Source organism: Coregonus clupeaformis, chromosome 17 (assembly GCF_020615455.1).
Source record: "Coregonus clupeaformis isolate EN_2021a chromosome 17, ASM2061545v1, whole genome shotgun sequence".
In the NCBI taxonomy this organism is placed as follows: Eukaryota; Metazoa; Chordata; class Actinopteri; order Salmoniformes; family Salmonidae; genus Coregonus; species Coregonus clupeaformis.
The window spans coordinates 12,014,343-12,033,454 of NC_059208.1; the positions used below are offsets into that span (position 1 = coordinate 12,014,343).

At 42.8% G+C, this 19,112-nt stretch overlaps 1 protein-coding gene across 1 annotated transcript in view; it reads left to right on the forward strand.

Annotated features, from left to right (window-relative positions):
• LOC121586601 (E3 ubiquitin-protein ligase TRIM71-like) overlaps nt 1-13,197 on the forward strand; it is a 41,787-nt gene extending 28,590 nt beyond the window's left edge. Inside the window, exons 4-9 of the mRNA XM_041903427.2 lie at nt 4,183-4,287; nt 4,416-4,553; nt 4,821-5,156; nt 5,886-6,047; nt 6,217-6,411; nt 6,536-13,197. Of these exons, the coding sequence (XP_041759361.2) occupies nt 4,183-4,287; nt 4,416-4,553; nt 4,821-5,156; nt 5,886-6,047; nt 6,217-6,411; nt 6,536-7,054 (1,455 nt within the window). The 3' untranslated portion in view covers nt 7,055-13,197. The remainder of the gene's footprint in view (nt 1-4,182; nt 4,288-4,415; nt 4,554-4,820; nt 5,157-5,885; nt 6,048-6,216; nt 6,412-6,535) is intronic.
• Nucleotides 13,198-19,112: the final 5,915 nt, after the last annotated feature.

Here is a 19,112-nt window from a genome sequence, read left to right on the forward strand (position 1 = left end):
CTATTGTGAGACAGACAGATCCAGGTTAGGGGCTCCCTCCCGTCTCCGTAACAGGATTATCCCTGATTCAAACCACACTTCTACTTCCAACAGGGTCTAACAAAGACCCCGTCTCTCTTTTAGATTCTCCTTTGTTTCTGCTAAAAGGTTCTATTTAACATAGAACCAGACAGGCTGGGGGGTTTAGTCCTTCTCTTTAACATAGGAAGAGGTTAGCCTTTTGTTAAGTTTTGTGTAGTAATGTTGTTAACCCCTACCTCTTTGAACCCCCCTTATCCCTTCTCCTTCTGTTGAATGGCCTTTTCAGTCAGTCAGTACTGTCACTGTATTACCCTTTACAGACAGACTTTACAGTATGTTGCCTGTAAACAAAACAAAAAAATCGGGCAATGTATTTTAGAGCCCAATTCCTACAGTCCCATTTTTACCACATTCTTGCCAGGATAAGCCTTTTATATCTCCCGTGCACATGCCGGCAAGTTTAGGAGTGGGAGTAGATGTGGGCCGATGTGGGTGGATGTCTATTTTAATAAAACCATTTAATATACACCATCACAAAGAAATCCCTTATTAATTAGTTTAGGCAAGTCCTATGAAACATTCTAAGACTAATAACATTTATTTTCAAAATAATATAATGGCATATATGTTACTGGTCTGTGCAGTCTATAGGCTACATGGCTGCGCAATGCAAATGAAATCAATAGTTATTTTGTTCATTAAACAGACAAGACACACTTAGACTACACTGATCACAGTCAACATACATATTTTATAGTAGGCTAAGAATATAATGAAATATAACAGGATAAAATACAAATAATATTTTTCCCACACAATGTCACGAGAATCTGTGTAACCTCTGTCATATAAAAATAGTGATATTTTGAAACCGAGCCCACGCCAAGCCCATGCTTTTTTGATACGTGTCATCTCTTTCCTACCCAACTCCGCTTTGTTAGGGAGCAGGCGTAGGGTCTTACATTTGAGGGTATCTTCATCATGATACCGATAGAAAATAATAGCAATCTATATTTTCAAAAGCATGTGAGTCTCGTGTTCATATTTCTCAACCTCTGCAGGCTTTTGGAGTTACCAACACGCGATCGAGCAAAATAATAGGCCTACACTTGATTTAGGCTACATTATTGCATGCTAAATGTTTCTGATCAGTGATAGATGAGCAAACATATAGATGAGCTATACCACCTCCACTTATTTGCCCAGCCAGGAAATTAACCAAATATACAGATGGAGATTCAGTGATACAAAATCCCATTGATTGGTTAAGACAAGTCACAGGCTTTTGGTCGGAAGAAGGCCTAGGGTACTAAGCGACAGAGTGAAGAGCAAAATAATCCACTTGTTAAACTATATAACATGCTGGCAAAATGTTCTGATCAGTGCTAATAAATGAGCCAACTAGACAAGATGATCATGAGCAGCACTCACCTCAGCTTAGCTAACATTTCCACAGCCTAATTGTTGCTTAACCAATATCCAACTGGAGATTCAGTGATTGATTTATCAAGACGAGTCCCCACGCTTGTATCAAAGCAGAGAAAAACGGTTATGAAATAGTTTAACACACGCTGGTAGACTATTGGTTCAAATGTGTTATAACAATTGGATGACTGGGAGTTTCAGTAAGCAATACTTTGATGCCTTCAATTGCATTAGCCTACTTTTTTCCAATATTTACGCAGTAATTCTTTATTGATCCATCCAGTTATGGTCAAGAAAACTGTGCATGTGGTGGGCTATGCAAAGAGATGGGTGAAGTGACATGCCTCGCAAAGTTTAGAACTGGCAGGAGGATAGTAGTAACGGGCGCTGCCTAGCAACCATCAAGAGCTTAAGAGCGTAGTGCGTGCCAATGCTGCCTCAGCATTACCGCTACATTTCATACTAAGCAGTAGGCAGAACTTTACCGCAATCATGACTAGGTTGGTTGGCGGCAATACCTTTCATATATAATGAAAAGTTGGCGGGATGCTAAAGTTATTGGAAAAACGTCTTGGTTTGAAAGATGTACATGTGTTCCACAGGTCACTATAACCTGTACACTGATTTACATTCTATACTTTTTGTCATTTAGAGCAGGGGTCTTCAAACTTTTCTTGCCCAGGGACCCCCACCGAGGCAAACCAGCTACCCAGGGACCGTTTTTCATTATTTTGACCTCCCCACATATATAATTGGAAGAGGAAGTGTCAACTCTAACATAGCCTATTAGCTAGAAAGGTAACTCCAAACACATTTTTGCTAAGAGCAGCAGCTGTTTAGCTGGTTAAACAAAGGTTAGTCATGTGTTGGCAAAAATGTATGTCTAAGTCAAGAAAGCTTACCAAAAGCCAGCTGCACCTGTCCAATCTGGCCTTCATACCATCATGGCCACCTAATCATCACCAGCTTCCAATTGGCTCATTCATCCCCCCCTCGTCTCCCCTGTAACTGTTCCACAGGTCGTTGCTGTAAATGAGAACGTGTTCACAGTCAACTTACCTGGTAAAATAAGGGTAAAATAAATAAATACAAATAATAATTGCCGCGACTGGTACTCGCGGTTACTTTTTCAAAGCCTATGTCAGATTCTTCAAAGTAGCCACCCTAGTAGTAGTTTGCCTTGATAACAGCTTTGCACACTCTTGGCATTCTCTCAACCAGCTTCATGACATAGTCACCTGGAATGCATTTCAATTAACAGGGGTGCCTTGTTAATTTGTGGACTTTCTTTCCTTCTTAATGTATTTGAGCCAATCAGTTGTGTTGTGACAAGGTAGGGTTGGTATACAGAAGATAGCCCTATTTGGGAAAAGACCAAGTCCATATTATGGCAAGAACAGCTCAAATAAGCAAAGAGAAATGACAGTCCATCATTACCTTAAGACTTGAAGGTCAGTCAATCCGGAAAATTTCAAGAACTTTGAACGTTTCTTCAAGTGCAGTCGCAAAAACCATCAAGCGCTATGATGAAACTGGCTCTCATGAGGACCGCCACAGGAAAGGAAGACCCAGAGTTACCTCTACTGCAGAGGATAAGTTCATTAGAGTTACCAGCCTCAGAAATTTCAGCCCAAATAAATGCTTCACAGAGTTCAAGTAAAAGACACATCTCAACATCAACTGTTCAGAGGAGACTGCGTGAATCAGGCCTTCATGGTCGAATTGCTGCAAAGAAACCACTACTAAAGGACACCAATAATAAGAAGAGACTTGCTTGGGCCAAGAAACACGAGCAATGGACATTAGACCGGTGGAAATCTTTCCTTTGGTCTGATGAGTCCAGATTTGAGATTTTTGGTTCCAACCACCGTATCTTTGTGAGACGCAGAGTAGCTGAACGGATGATCTCTGCATGTGTGGCTCCCACCGTGAAGCATGGAGGTGGAGGTGTGATGGTGTGGTGGTGCCTTGCTGGTGACACTGTCAGTGATTTATTTAGAATTCAAGGCACACTTAACCACCATGGCTACCACAGCATTCTGCAGCGATACGCCATCCCATCTGGTTTGCGCTTAGTGGGACTATAATTTGCTTTTCAACAGGACAATGACCCAACACACCTCCAGGCTGTGTAAGGGCTATTTGACCAAGAAGGAAAGTGATGGAGTGTTGCATCAGATGACCTGGCCTCCACAATCAACCGACCTCAACCCAATTGAGATGGTTTGGGATGAGTTGGACCACAGAGTGAAGGAAAAACAGCCAACAAGTGCTCAGCATGTGGGAACTCCTTCAAAACTGTTGGGAAAGCATTCCAGGTGAAGCTGGTTGAGAGAATGCCAAGAGTGTGCAACGCTGTCATCAATGCAAAGGGTGGCTACTTTGAAGAATCTCAAATATAAAATATATTTTGATTTGTTTAACACTTTTTTGGTTACTACATGATTCCATATGTGTTATTTCATAGTTGTGATGTCTTCACTATTATTCTACATTGTAGAAAATAGTAAAAATAGAGAAAAACCCTTGAATGAGTAGGTGTGTCCAAACCTTTGACTGGTACTGTACATTTGCAGACCCCCTGCAGTAAATCATACCCCTGATTTAGAGCAAAAAATGTGAGATTTAACAAACTACTGTTTTCACACTACTGGAGGTTGCCCTTACCCATATGAACTAATCTCTCGCTCCACCCTTCTCCCACTCTCCTCTCCTGCCCCCCCCCCCCTCTCCCAGGTTGAGAAAATCCGCCAGCTGAAAGCCAAGTCCCTGTACCTGCAGGTAGAGAAGCTGCATCAGAACCTGACCAAGCTGGACAGCACCATTGCAGCCGTCACTCAGGTATGGGAGAAGTTGCATGTCCCCCTCTGTGGGGGGGTGGGGGGGGGGGAGGGGGGCGTTAAAGTCATCAAAGGCGTTAAAGTCATTATATGTTGTCTGTGTCTCCTCGCTTCATAACTTAACATCAGGTCCTGGACGAGGGCCGTCACCTGGACGTGCTGCTGGCCAGAGAACGTATGCTGACCCAGATCCAGGAGCTCAAGTCTCTCAGAGGACTGCTGCAGCCACAGGAGGATGACAGGTTCATGTTCATGCCTCCAGACCAGGTAAATAACTGCTCTATGTTCACTCCTCCTGACCAGAGGAGAGGGGTTAGAGATTTTTGGGCTCTCTGTGCACTCTGAGCCAATGTTATTGACTGTTACAGTAATAGTACAACACTGTTGCCAAATTTCTGGTCTCTTTGGACGAATGGAAGTATTGACTTGTCTGCGAATTTCATGTACATTATTTTTCTATATCCACTCGTCCATGACTTATTAATAGTATTATTGATGATATTATTCATGTGATATCATTATTATCTCTCCCAGGCCCTGTACATAGCCATCCAGTCCATGGGGCTGATCAGTAGTGGAGCGTTCGCTACCGTCACCAAAGCTCACGGCGAGGGTCTAAAGACTGCACTCCGCGGCAAGCCTGCCTCCTTCACCGTGATTGGCTACGACCATGACGGGGAGCCCCGCCTCTCGGGCGGTGACGCGGTGTCAGCAGTAGTGATGGCAGCGGCGGATGGTAACCTGTCGGCTGCGGAGGTGTCTGACCACCTGAACGGGTCGTACACAGTCAGCTACCTGCCCAAAGCAGAGGGAGAATATCTGGTGTCAGTTCTGGTCTGCAACCAGCACATCATGGGCAGCCCCTTTAAGGTAAAATGTATAGTATTATTATAGTTACAACAACCAAATAATATATTTGCACATTTCAATTTTCTATGACCATCTTAAGCCAGTGGTTTTTTTTTAAGGAACTCAGTCTGTCTTTCAACTTACTCTTGAAAGTTGTAATAGTAGAATGCACAACAGGCAGTTTCGAAATTGGGTAGTGCATCATTAGTTTTCCTCTTGTCATATCAGTCATTGCATACTTTAGAGAGCTATTTATAACTTGTCAGAAATGTCCAGATCAACTAGCCCATGTCAGCTAACATTTTTTATCTAGGTTTTTTAGCCCATAGATTTTGTAGTAATGTTTGAGTCTCTCAAATATCACATGAATACACATTAGACATGGCTAAATGTATCAAATTGCAAGATGCAAGAAAATTTGCTTTAAAACTGCAACATTTTATCTGCACCTCATGACAGAATGTGTAGAATTGCAGGAAATAAGCTTTAAACCTGCAAAATGTTCTCTCCGCCAACAAGAGGGGTGTGAACAGTTTGTGTCATGAACAGTGCTTGTGCCCATAGAAATAGACGTGGCTCGTGCGCGCGTGCAGGGGGGGCATGGATGTTCCCCAATGCTGGGAGGGGGGCCTGAGTGAAAAAGTTTGGGAACCCCTGTCTTAAGCAACAAGAAAGTAATTAAACTTTAACATTGCAGCAATGTAGAATGTTAAGTTAGAATGTTAACATTCTCCCTGCCTGTGTTCTAAGGTGCTGGTGAAGTCTGGGCGGAGCTACGGCGCCCTGGGGTCCCCGGTGTCTGCGTTCGGTGGTGAGGGGGAGGGGGAAGGGCAGCTGTGTCGCCCCTGGGGGATCAGCGTGGACAAGGAGGGATACGTGGTCGTGGCCGACCGCAGTAACAACCGCGTACAGGTGGGTTTCATTCATTCAACTGGAATCCTAAGGAGAAATGGTTTTATGATGCTAGCTAGCTCTCTCTAGCCCTCTCTAGTGAGAACTGAAGCATAGCGTGTACAGTGGCAACCTAATATCACGTTTGAAAAAATAATGTTCTTCTTCTGCTACTGCTCCTATCATCCAGATCTTTAAGCCGTGCGGTGCGTTCTACCACAAGTTTGGCTCCCTGGGTTCTCGCCCCGGTCAGTTTGACCGTCCAGCGGGCGTGGCGTGCGACAGCCAACGCCGGATCATCGTGGCGGACAAAGACAACCACCGTGTGCAGGTGTTCACCTTCGACGGGCAGTTCATGCTGAAGTTCGGCGAGAAGGGCACTAAGGTAGAAACAATCAAACAATCTCACACACACACACACAAACACACACACACACACTCTTACTTACAGTATACACACACACTTTAGAGCTGAACTAATAATGATATTCTACTGTACTCTATTGTAGAACGGGCAGTTCAACTACCCCTGGGATGTGGCGGTGAATTCTGCAGGGAAGATACTGGTCTCTGACACCAGGAACCACCGCGTCCAGCTCTTTGGCCCTGATGGCTCCTTCATCAACAAATATGGCTTTGAGGGCGCCCTGTGGAAACACTTTGATTCACCGCGCGGCGTCGCCTTCAACCACGAGGACCACCTGGTCGTCACCGACTTCAACAACCACCGTCTGCTGGTGATCCGGCCGGACTGCCAGTCTGCCCGGTTCCTGGGCTCAGAGGGAACCGGTAACGGGCAGTTCCTGCGTCCACAGGGTGTGGCTGTGGACCAGGAGAACCGGATCATTGTGGCCGACTCTAGGAACCACCGGGTGCAGGTATTCGAGCCGAACGGGAACTTCTTATGTAAATTTGGCATGCAGGGGAGTGGCTTCGGACAGATGGACCGCCCCTCCGGTGTTGCTGTGACGCCCGACGGAGTCATCGTGGTCGTCGACTTCGGAAACAACCGTATCCTCAAGTTCTGAAGAGTTCTAATAACTATTTGCTTTCTTTCTTTCTCTCGCTCTGTTTTCTCTCTCTGTTTCTCAGTTTGGGAGAGGAAATAAAAGAGAGGGAGAGGAGGAATCAACAAACAGACACACAGAGAGGACAGTTTAAATAGAGAGACGATCAGAGTAGACGGAAATACGTTATTACGAAATTAAGGGAAAACGGATTTGTAGATAATGTTTTGTGTTTCTTTACTTTTAGCTTCAGATTGTTTAATCAGATTCCTGTGGTATACTGTATGACAAAGGGGACCACTAAGATGATTGATACTCAGTAGTGAAAGTGACAAAGAAGAGATCCACCATTTCTCTTTCTTCTTTTAAACTGCTCGGAGCTCTCTCGCTAAACTCTCCTCAAATCGCCATCTCAGGGACTTTTCTCACTTTTTCTTGAAATATTGAACCCTCTGCTCCACCACCTACCTCATCTAGTTCTTTATGAATGTACTCACACTCTCCGAGCAGAGGTCTAGTCCGTCAAGTTTTACAAAGAAGAAAAGAAAGTCTACCTCAATACTTAATTTTTTATTTAAAGAGAAACATAAAAATGTTTTTTGTTTGTTTGATATTTGCACAGGATGAATAGGATTCATGATGTGCATCTTGGGTAATGTGGTTTGTTGCTGAGACACTCGGACGCTGTAGTTCTACGCTGCATGTTTAGTTCTGGTTATAGAAGCCCAACCTGACCTGACCTGGAGTGTAGTCTGGAGCGTTCAGTGGTGTCATTTCATGTTATCTAGGTTTAGGGTAGCTTGTTAGTTAGTAAATCTCTGTTTAGCATTGCCCCCTCATCTCTCAATGTGTAGTGTCATGGCAGACTGTCAAAAGAAGAAGAGAGGGTTTTATGTAATGCCAAGCCTGTTAGACTGAATCAGCATTAGTTAGTTAGCTCAAGTCACAGGAGGAGACTGATGTTGACAAAGGTAAAACTGATCAGTAGAATCAGAAGAATCTCCTTTAAGCTTTACTAGTTTATTGATTATTGATCGTAGCGGAGCTGGGACAGATGCAGTTTGATGATTGGTTGAAATCATGAGGTAGTCGGTGTTGTTGTTGTTGTTATTGTGGGGAGATTGTCCCTGCTGTCCCAAAGTATCCAATTATCAATTGAATATTGTCAGGCATCATATAGTATTACAGGAATATGTTTATGATTGATTAAGCAAAGCACGCTGGATCTATATATAAGAAAAATAATGAAAATCCATATGCAAAAAAATATATAGTATTTGTCTACTCCGAAACAGAGTATTTTAGAAGTTTATCAGGAGTTATCAGGATGTTGTATCAGTTATTGAAAAAAATGTTATTGATTAGGAGATTGATTAGGAATTGTGTCGGAGTGACATCTCGTTGTGAATGATGCGGGTGGAGAACGATGCCTCCATAAAGAGGGCATCTTGAGTGGCTGTCCACAGGACGTGACCGACAGCGGTGAGAGCCAATAAGAGATCAGGGTTGGATTGTGGGTTGAATTGTGGGGCACTCCGATTGGCTCTTGGGGCCTAGAATTGAATCTAATCCCCTTGTGACGTCACTGCGAAGCCCCACCCTATTTATTGACTTCCAGTCAGGAATGCTGGAGAGAGAGTGTTCCGGAACATGTGCATGCAGACCAGACCTCTAAAAGATTGAGGTATAGAGCCCAGCTACTGGAGTCAACCAAAGGTAGAATTTCTGCACAACTGCCAACTGTAGGTTTGGCATCTAAAGAACTACAAATCGAAAGAAACACAAGACCCCTTGAAGACACTTTGTTGTTTAATCATTAGTGTTGGAGGTCTAAAACACTCCAACTCTCACCAAAAAGATGTGTTCAAAGCACTGTCAATGCCGACAGTCAGATGGGGAGAAGAGGAATATAGGGCCAACTGTGGTGAAATATTATTAACATTCACACAGTACTGTGACATCTTGTTGAGACAAGAATCCCAGCCATATAAAACTCAATAGTTTTATGTAGCTTTGAATTTGAAGTACCTTTCAGGCCCATGTCTGAGGAGAATGTTGTAGAAAGGTCTGAAACCAGACCATGTCGCACAGCAACCAAAGAGTATCTGTGTGTGATTCAGTCTAGCATCACCACCTATGTTAACGTGACATTGCCATGAATGACTCATAACTAGCATCCCATATTAGCATTAGCATCTCAGCCGACACAACCATTGAGCGCTAACAGATTTCTGATTCATCACCTCTGAGGTGGAACTGTTAGAGGGGTTGTAAATCCCCCTTTCCCTTGTAAAGTTAGCCACTCCCTTAGCATATCCTAGCCTAGCGGTATGGGTGCTATTAGTGGGTCGCTGACTGAACTTCTTACCTCAGAGGAAAGAGCAGGCCTGCGCTTTCCAACCTAATTTCCATCAACTTTCACATCCCTTCATTTACCTCAACGGTCAGATACCTCAACATTTATATACCTCAACTTTCATATTCCTCACATTTACTTATGTGTATCTCAATTCTAATAAAGCCTACCTCAACCAGTAACTTGCATATACATACTGTTACAGTACCTCAATTCTCAGACCTCATCAACATACAAATGTAATTTTACAAATATACCTCAACACATATGACCTCACACTTTAAATACCTCTCAAGTATGTTGACTAGTAACTTATAAACCTTAAGTCTCTTATACGGACTGTATACCTCAGTTTCAGACTTTACTTTAAGTTAGTCTACATTTTTTAACATCATGTTACTTTTACCTCAACTCACAATTTAAATCATGTTACCTCACCCGTCGGACCAAAGATCTCAATCATGGTGTCTCCATTTCATTTGAAATGACAAGTTACAAATGGTCATCTCTCCACACTGTGTCCATGAGTGGGTTGTTTAGAAGTGTGGTGAATTATGCCTTTTAATCGTATGGAGAAACCAAATAGTGCAGATCTGAGAATTGTGCCAAAAAGATATCCGTGAGAGTTTGGTGCCAAATGGAGTTGGCATCAGAATGACACTGTCATAGACGGAGAACGTCATTGGACCATTATATCCTAGATATAAGTGTTTAGCGAATCAAAGCAGTTGTGGACAGATCCCTGTGCTTTGATTGGATGCACTTAGGAGGGCTGGCTCCCTTTTGCTTTACCTCATTATGCAGATCAGCAGAGCTGTAACCTGATTGGCCAACAGTGAGAGTGATTGCGATGTCACTGTTGGCTGATTAGTGATGTCAGAGGCACATGATCATGTAAGATTCCACTTGTCCTTTGTTGCGGTCCGTTAGGGGAGAGAGGGAGTGTTCTCTCTATCTTACTCCCTTTAGACATACAAGAATTACCTCTAATTTCAGCACAATACACCATTTCTCCTCAGTAAGAACATTTACAAGTGTGGACTTTAGAGTTAGCGTAGTATTGGTTGAGGAGGATAGTAATTTATTTTGAGACAAGTCTAAAAGTCAAACTCTTTGACAATACAAAACTGTGGTGTATAGGAACACATTGAGTGAATAAGATGTTAATTTTTCGCATTAATAAGCCTGTTTATTATATACATGTTAATACAGCACATTAAAAGGCAAGTGAGTTAGAGTCCCCAGACCCTGCTGCTTAAAACCAACAACTGCTTCACCGATATGATCTGTCGATGGGTTTCAGTATTACTATATGAAATGTGTCGTCAAGTCTGCATCAATCTTTTTTTTATTAAGTTGCAGGAAACGCTATCTTTAAGATCCTTAGGTCTTCACTCTTAAAGAGGAAAAACATGTATTTTAAACTGTTTTGTTCATTGTTTTTATTTTTCATTTGTTGCATTCTTTCAACATTCTCTACAGTGAACCAACGTCTCACAGATATATAGGTGTTGTAAACTCAGATGGGTGGGTAGCTGAATCTGGGGATGGATGATTTTATCATGATTATATAGCCAAAGATGTGTGTTTTAGGAGTACATTGGATGTATTTAACCTTTTGACCTTTGCGATTGTATTTCCTGTTCCCAAGAGGCTCTGCAGAAGCCAATCAGTGCTCGGCTGGCCATGTCTGGAATCTTGAGATGGAGAAAAAGAGCTCAATTCGCCATCCCTTAAAACAAAAATGTAACAGAGCCAGTTAGTACAACAACAACTTTTAAAGCTACACAGTTTAAATATCTCTCTCTCTCTCTTTCTCTCTAAGTTTCAGATGTCCTTCTGTGTCGTCAGATCAGACGCTAAAGCAGTCCCACTAATGCTGTTTCACAGGGACCTGTGACATCATTTCCTCTCAACACTATTAATCCCCCCCCCAATCCCCCCCACCACTAGTGTTTCCCTCCTGATGAAGACTGATTTACAATGCAGTCATTTTGTTTTTGGCCTAGTAATTACAACCTCATACACTCTCTGTGAAAATAAGCTAGGTTTCTTGACAAGTTTAGCCGCCTAGCATCGCTAGAATCAGTTGATTCCCCCTCACAATGATATCCAGGAAGTGTGGTGATGTCTTCTGAGCATGTGATTGGTAGCCTGTACTCTTGTTGGGCGGGGGTTTTATTGGCCCCTGTGGTTCTGTCCACCATTTTGTTTCTTGCCTCTCATGGCTTTAAGAGAAAATAAAAAGAAGAGACGTTTCTAAAAGTGAAACTGCACCAACTGGAAGTCTGCAAGATCTTAGACCTCTGTCAATGATTGTATCATCTTTAAAGAAAATAAAAAATACGGGAAAAAATGGAAAGATAAAAAATAAAAGAAACTCAGGTAGTTCTGTGTCCCTACCCTGTGGGTGTCACAGTGTAACGTGTCCCCCCAGTGATGCGGTTGTCACAGTGAAACTTGTCCCCCCTAGTGATAATGTAGTGAACCTTTCTGTTATGACCTCAGTACTGGTCTCATTGGTCACGTTCCAGGACATTCTTGTTTTGCATTTGCGCTGTGCAAACAATGAGATTTCTATATGGTTCCTATGCTTTTAAAACACCTCTACAGGCTTTGTGAGATGTGTAGCACAACTGTGGGAAAGACGGGCTGGAACGTGACCAAAAGTTATATGTGTGTCCGTTTAGCATATTACACATTAGTTCTCAATCTGGAAAATAAAAGTATAATTTTTTTTTGCTTTTTGGATAATCTCCCTCAAATGTACTGTTTTATTTTCATGTTTTATTTTTGTTACATTTTTCAATTGTTTGATAAACACAAAAGGACAAATACTCCAGATCATATGACTCTCTGCGACCCTTTTGGAATGTATTTTTTTGAAGAAAAGGGTTTGCTGGGAGTTCTTGTTGATTTTCGCTCACACCCTGTCCGTTGCTAGCAGGAACACAGAACAGGACTGATACTGTACTACCAACCAATCAGAGTCTGGAGAATTACAACGGATGCCACATTGTCATCCGATGGTCCATGCCAATGATGTTCCACTGATGTTCCACAATTTAGAATGTTACTGTAAAGGAGCTTTTGGTGACAATATGGCATCTTTAAGAATGTTAACTCTCAGTTTATCAACACTTAGAATCTCTGTAAGCCTATTTCTCCAGGGCTTAGTAATGCACAGCTAATTCAACATCACAGCTTTTAACAAGGAGTTGTCCTAAAAAGGTGTCTCGAGAAAACAAGGAGTTAACGGCTAGAGAAGTGGCCTTGTCTTAATAAAAATGTACCCTGTTCTGTCCTGTATCCTGTGTGTGGCAGGTAGTGCGTGTGAGAGTGTGTGTGTTTGTTTGCTGCATCGTGTTGTTGAACAGAAATCCACTGAATGTATTCTCCTCAGTCCACGAGGCAGGAGGAAGGCAGGGACCAGCCAAGTTTAGATGGGTGATGCTGGCGCTTCCACGCTTCTATGTGTGTGTGTGAGTGTGTGTGTGTGTGGGCGCGCATCCATGTGTGTTTTGTGTTGGTGTACAATCACATACACACTGAAATTCTCTGCGAGGAGTGTGTATGTTTGTGTGTGTGTGCGCATAGGTGTATGCGTGTGTGTGTATGTGTGTGTGTGTGTTTCCCCCTCCCCTCCCACACTGGTCGGTGTGGAAGTGCCGATGTCAGGTCTTCAGTCTAAATTTGGCAAAGTAGACTATAATATATCGGTTACCTGCTACACTCTATCTTCTGTGGACTTTAAACGTTTCCTATGCAGTTATTTGGTTTACACTTAAATAAACTTGTATTTCTTTGATTTCTGACTGGAGCTCTTTTTTTCTTATCAATTGCAAAGCTATCAAATGATTAAGTGAGAATGTATGACCATTGTTATGATTATTTATTGTTTATTATAATGAAAGAATATACTTCATTACAAACACTCATGGAGGAATCTCGCCCCCTTCTGGAGAGAAATGACAGAGCAATGGAGCGAAATGACAGAGTCACAGTGTAACATACCTGAACCATGTTCCATAATAGAGCTTTACCACAGACAACATGCTGGAACAAATGAGTGGATGCTGCATGAAGCGCTACTTGGGGGAGAGGTAAAAAAACATGGACAATGACAACCATTCTCCACAGTAGGCAGATAGAAGGTTTGTGAGACCATCTAATGGTGCCTTGTGGCCCTAGATATTTACAGAAATCTTAAAGTCCTACTCCAGTCAAATGTTTATCTCATTTAACACCTGATTTACTTAACAAAAGGCATCTCAATAGGTGGTCCAGGTATGACATGACATGGCACAACTGAGCTCCTACGTTGTATAAGAGTTAGGATTACATTATCTAGACATTTATCTAGCGTTCAGTGCTCCCTCCTCTCTCCTTTACCCGGCCATGGGATCCCTGAGGCATAGAACAGAATATTAGTCAATTGCAAGTGTGTGCCTGCACACGTGTGTGTGTGCGTGCACCATAACAATTAGATTTTTTTTCGAAGCGCTCCTAGAACTCTGGTACCCTCTCCTGTTGTGCTGGAGGGGACAGAGCTGCATGCGTGCAAGGTCATGTTAACAGAGGCTGCATTTACACAGGCAGCCAAATTCAGATATTTTTCTTACGCCAATTGGTCTTTTAACCGATCACATCAAATATTTTTCAGAACTGATCTGAATGGTCAAAAGAACAATTAGTGAAAAGAATATCAGAATTGGGCTGCCTGTGTAAACACAGCCATAGAGATAGTAATATGTTTATGGATAATGTATGTAGGCTATGCTTCTAGTCTCATCTCTCTCATTTGCCCTCTCACCTCTTTTTCTCTCTCTCTCTCCCTCTCTCTCTCCCTCTCTCGCACAGAAACGTATAAACCATTCCTTTTCCATGTATCTCCATTCAGAAAGCTTTTGGGAAATGCTCATATAATTATACAACTGATTTAGTTGAGTTCTTGGAAAACAAGAATAGAAAGGAACATTGGGCTTCTTTAACTATTTATGGTGCAGCGGGGAGGGACGCAGTCGTCCATCAAACTAGTGGAACATACATTTAGTACACTACTGGAATGTACACTGTGTCCCCCTAGTGGCGAAAAGGGAAGTTGCAGGATATGCGATTATCCATCCTTAAATCAACAAGGGCCAAATCCTGAAATGCTTGTGTATAACTGGATTTTTGTTGTTGTTTCACAAATCTCCTATCAATGTTGTTGCATGATTCAAATACAAGTTATGCATGCACATCTCAAGTTGCCCATCCCTTCCCTACCAGACTCGGTACCGGTACCCCCTGTATATAGCCTCATTACTGTTATTTTATTGTGTTACTTTATTTTTTTTACTTTAGTTTATTTAGTAAATATTTTCTTAATTCTATTTTCTTAAAACTGCATTGTAAGTAAGCATTTCACGGTAAGGTCTACATTTTACATTTTAGTCATTGAGCAGATGCTCTTATCCAGTTAGTGAGTGCATCCATTTTCATACCGGCCCCCCGTGGGAAACGAACCCACAACCCTGGCGTTGCAAGCGCCATTCTCTACCAACTGAGCTACTGGGGACTACAACTATTGTATTCGCCTCATGTGACAAATAAAATGTGATTTGATTTGATTTGACATTGTATTCTTCAAATCTGGTCCAGGGTTAATTCACACCTGATGCAGTTTAATCATCAAGCCATTCATTATGGGGATCAAAAAGTGTGTTAGTGCTGGGCTGGAGCTAAAGCCTGTATGCCTTTAACTGTTTGGAGTAGCTGACCACTGGTTTACTCTGTACCAGCTGTAGTGGTACCAGCTGTAGTTGTACCAGCTCTAGTGGTACCAGCTGTAGTTGTACCAGCTGTAGTTGTACCAGCTGTAGTTGTACCAGCTCTATTTGTACCTGCTGTAGTTGTACCAGCTGTAGTGGTACCAGCTGTATTTGTACCAGCTCTAGTTGTACCAGCTGTAGTTGTACCAGCTGTAGTTGTACCAGCTCTAGTTGTACCAGCTGTAGTTGTACCAGCTGTAGTTGTACCAGCTGTAGTTGTACCAGCTCTAGTTGTACCAGCTGTAGTGGTACCAGCTGTAGTGGTATCAGCTGTAGTGGTACCAGCTGTAGTGGTACCAGCTGTAGTGGTACCAACTGTAGTTGTATCAGCTGTAGTGGTACCAGCTGTAGTTGTACCAGCTGTAGTGGTACCAGCTGTAGTTGTACCAGCTCTAGTGGTACCAGCTGTAGTTGTCCCAGCTGTAGTTGTACCAGCTGTAGTTGTACCAGCTCTATTTGTACCAGCTGTAGTTGTACCAGCTGTAGTTGTACCAGCTCTAGTTGTACCAGCTGTAGTTGTACCAGCTGTAGTTGTACCAGCTCTATTTGTACCAGCTGTAGTTGTACCAGCTGTAGTGGTACCAGCTGTATTTGTACCAGCTCTAGTTGTACCAGCTGTAGTTGTACCAGCTGTAGTTGTACCAGCTCTAGTTGTACCAGCTGTAGTTGTACCAGCTGTAGTTGTACCAGCTGTAGTGGTACCAGCTGTAGTGGTACCAGCTGTAGTGGTACCAGCTGTAGTGGTACCAGCTGTAGTTGTACCAGCTGTAGTTGTACCAGCTCTATTTGTACCAGCTGTAGTTGTACCAGCTGTAGTTGTACCAGCTGTAGTTGTACCAGCTGTAGTTGTACCAGCTCTATTTGTACCAGCTGTAGTTGTACCAGCTGTATTTGTACCAGCTCTAGTTGTACCAGCTGTAGTTGTACCAGCTGTAGTTGTACCAGCTCTAGTTGTACCAGCTGTAGTTGTACCAGCTGTAGTGGTACCAGCTGTAGTGGTACCAGCTGTAGTGGTACCAGCTGTAGTGGTACCAGCTGTAGTGGTACCAGCTGTAGTTGTACCAGCTGTAGTGGTACCAGCTGTAGTTGTACCAGCTGTAGTGGTACCAGCTGTAGTGGTATCAGCTGTAGTGGTACCAGCTGTAGTTGTACCAGCTGTAGTGGTACCAGCTGTAGTTGTACCAGCTGTAGTGGTACCAGCTGTAGTGGTACCAGCTGTAGTTGTACCAGCTGTAGTTGTACCAGCTGTAGTGGTACCAGCTGTAGTTGTACCAGCTGTAGTTGTACCAGCTGTAGTTGCCTCTCTCTACAAGTTGATGTCACTATTGCCTTATAGTACACTTATCCAAAGAACGTAACCTTTCATACTGTTACAATGGTGCACTTGAGCAAACACACACACACGCAACACACACACACACGGGCCAGACAGAGTTTCAGTCACGACTCAGATGCCAGTAGGACACAACGACCCACAATACACCTGGCGAAACCCACCAGATGGTGGGGAAGTGCCTTTCAGTACACACACCAATAAGGATGACCGCAGACACACACCAATGAACACACATATGTGTGTGTCTGTGCGTGTGTGCGCAGGCAAGCGGGTGTGTGTTTTTGTGTGTGTATGTATGATTTTCAGTGTGTGTGTTTCTCAGAGGAGCCAATTAGCTGTATAAGGCTTATCTTGTCTACAAAGTGCCAGAGAAATTATCCAGGTTGCTACGCCTGAGTAAACGCACACATAATCATCCCAACAATCTGTTTGTTGTTCAACAAGAAGTTTTCTGTTGACAGAGCTCTACAATGTTCTCATGTCAGACTGAGGGCTCTATTCAATCAGATCCGCTTTAGCCGACATCCGCATAGCGGTTGTTTTGGTTGTGTCCGAGGTGGAACTGTGTTAGAGCTGTCAAATCCACAAGCGGCTCTTGGCATTATACCTAAAGCATTATACCTAAAGCATTATACCTAAAGCAGGCATTGCCATTGTTTACTGGGTGATTTGTGAAGTTTTATTTGTGCTTCCCATGACTGTGTTTTTGAATTTGAATGTATATATATATATATATATATATACATATATATATATATATATATATGTATATATATATATATATACATACAGTACCAGTAAAAAGTTTGGACACACCTACTCATTCAAGGGTTTTTCTTTATTTGTTTTACATTATAGAATAATAGTGAAGACATCAAAACTATAAAATAACACATATGGAATCATGTAGTAACCGAAAAAAGTGTTAAACAAATCAAAATATATTTTATATTTGAGATTCCTCAAATAGCCACCCTTTGCCTTGATAACAGCTTTGCACACTCTTGGCATTCTCTCAACCAGCTTCATGAGGTAGTCACCTGGAATGCAATTAAATTAACAGGTTTGCCTTCTTAAAAGTTAATTTGTGGAATTTATTTCCTTCTTAATGCGTTTGAGCCAATCAGTTGTGTTGTGAAAAGGTAGGGGTGCCGGAGAAGATGGCTGCCGTTTTACAGCCCTCTAACCAATTGTACTATTATGTGTGTTTTTTCACGTTATTTGCAATTTATTCTGTACATAATGTTTCTGCCACCATCTGTTATGACCAAAAAGAGCTTCTGGATATCAGGACAGCGATTACTCACCTCGTATTGGTCGAAGATTTTTTCTTCAACGAGTCGGACGCGAAGGATATCCTACAGACACCCGACAAGGCCCAAATCCCCGTCATTCGCATGAGAAAGAGACAGAGATATCGTGGACGTAGGTCGGGGTGCCTTGTAAGGAGCCGACGGCGAGCGAGTAAACTGCCTCTTCCATCAATCCTATTAGCCAATGTTCAATCATTTGAAAATAAATTAGACAACCTAAGATTAAGGTTATCCTACCAACGGGACATTAAAAACTGTAATATCTTATGTTTCACCGAGTCGTGGCTGAACGACGACATGGACAACATACAGCTGACGGGATATACGCTACATCGGCAGGATAGAACGGCTGACTCCGGTAAGACAAGGGGTGGCGGTCTGTGTATATTTGTAAACAACAGCTGGTGCATAAAATCTAATACTAAGGAAGTCTCTAGGTTTTGCTCGCCTGAGGTAGAGCCCACACTATTTATCAAGAGACTTTTCATCTATATTTTCGTAGCTGTCTATCTACCACTACAAACCGATGCTGGCATTAACATTGCACTCAATGAGCTGTACAAGGCCATAAGTAAACAGAAAAACGCTCATCCAGAGGCAGCACTCCTAGTGGCCGGGGACTTTAATGCAGGGAAACTTACATCCGTTCTACCTCATTTCTACCAGCATGTTAAATGTGCAACCAGAGGGAAAAAAAACTCTAGACCACCTTTACTCCACACACAGAGACGCATACAAAGCTCTCCCTCGCCCTCCATTTGGCAAATCTGACCATAACTCTATCCTCCTGATTCCTGCTTATAAGCAAAAACTAAAGCAGGAAGCACCAGTGACTCGGTTAATAAAAAAGTGGTCAGATAACGCAGATGCTAAGATACAGGAATGTTTTGCTAGCACAGACTGGAATATGTTCCGGGATTCTTCAGATAGCATTGAGGAGTACATCACATCAGTCACTGCCTTCATCAATAGGTGCATCGATGACGTCGTCCCCACAGCTGCCCAGTGACACAAGCCTACCAGACGAGCTAAATCACTTCTATGCTCGCTTCAAGGCAAGCAACACTGACGCATGCATGAGAGCACCAGCTGTTCCGGATGACTATGTGATCACGCCCTCCGCAGCCGATGTGAGTAAGACTTTTAAACAGGTCAACATTCACAAGGCCGCAGGGCCAGACGGATTACCAGGACGTGTACTCCGAGCATGTGCTGACCAACTGGCAAGTGTCTTCACTGACATTTTCAACATGTCCCTGAC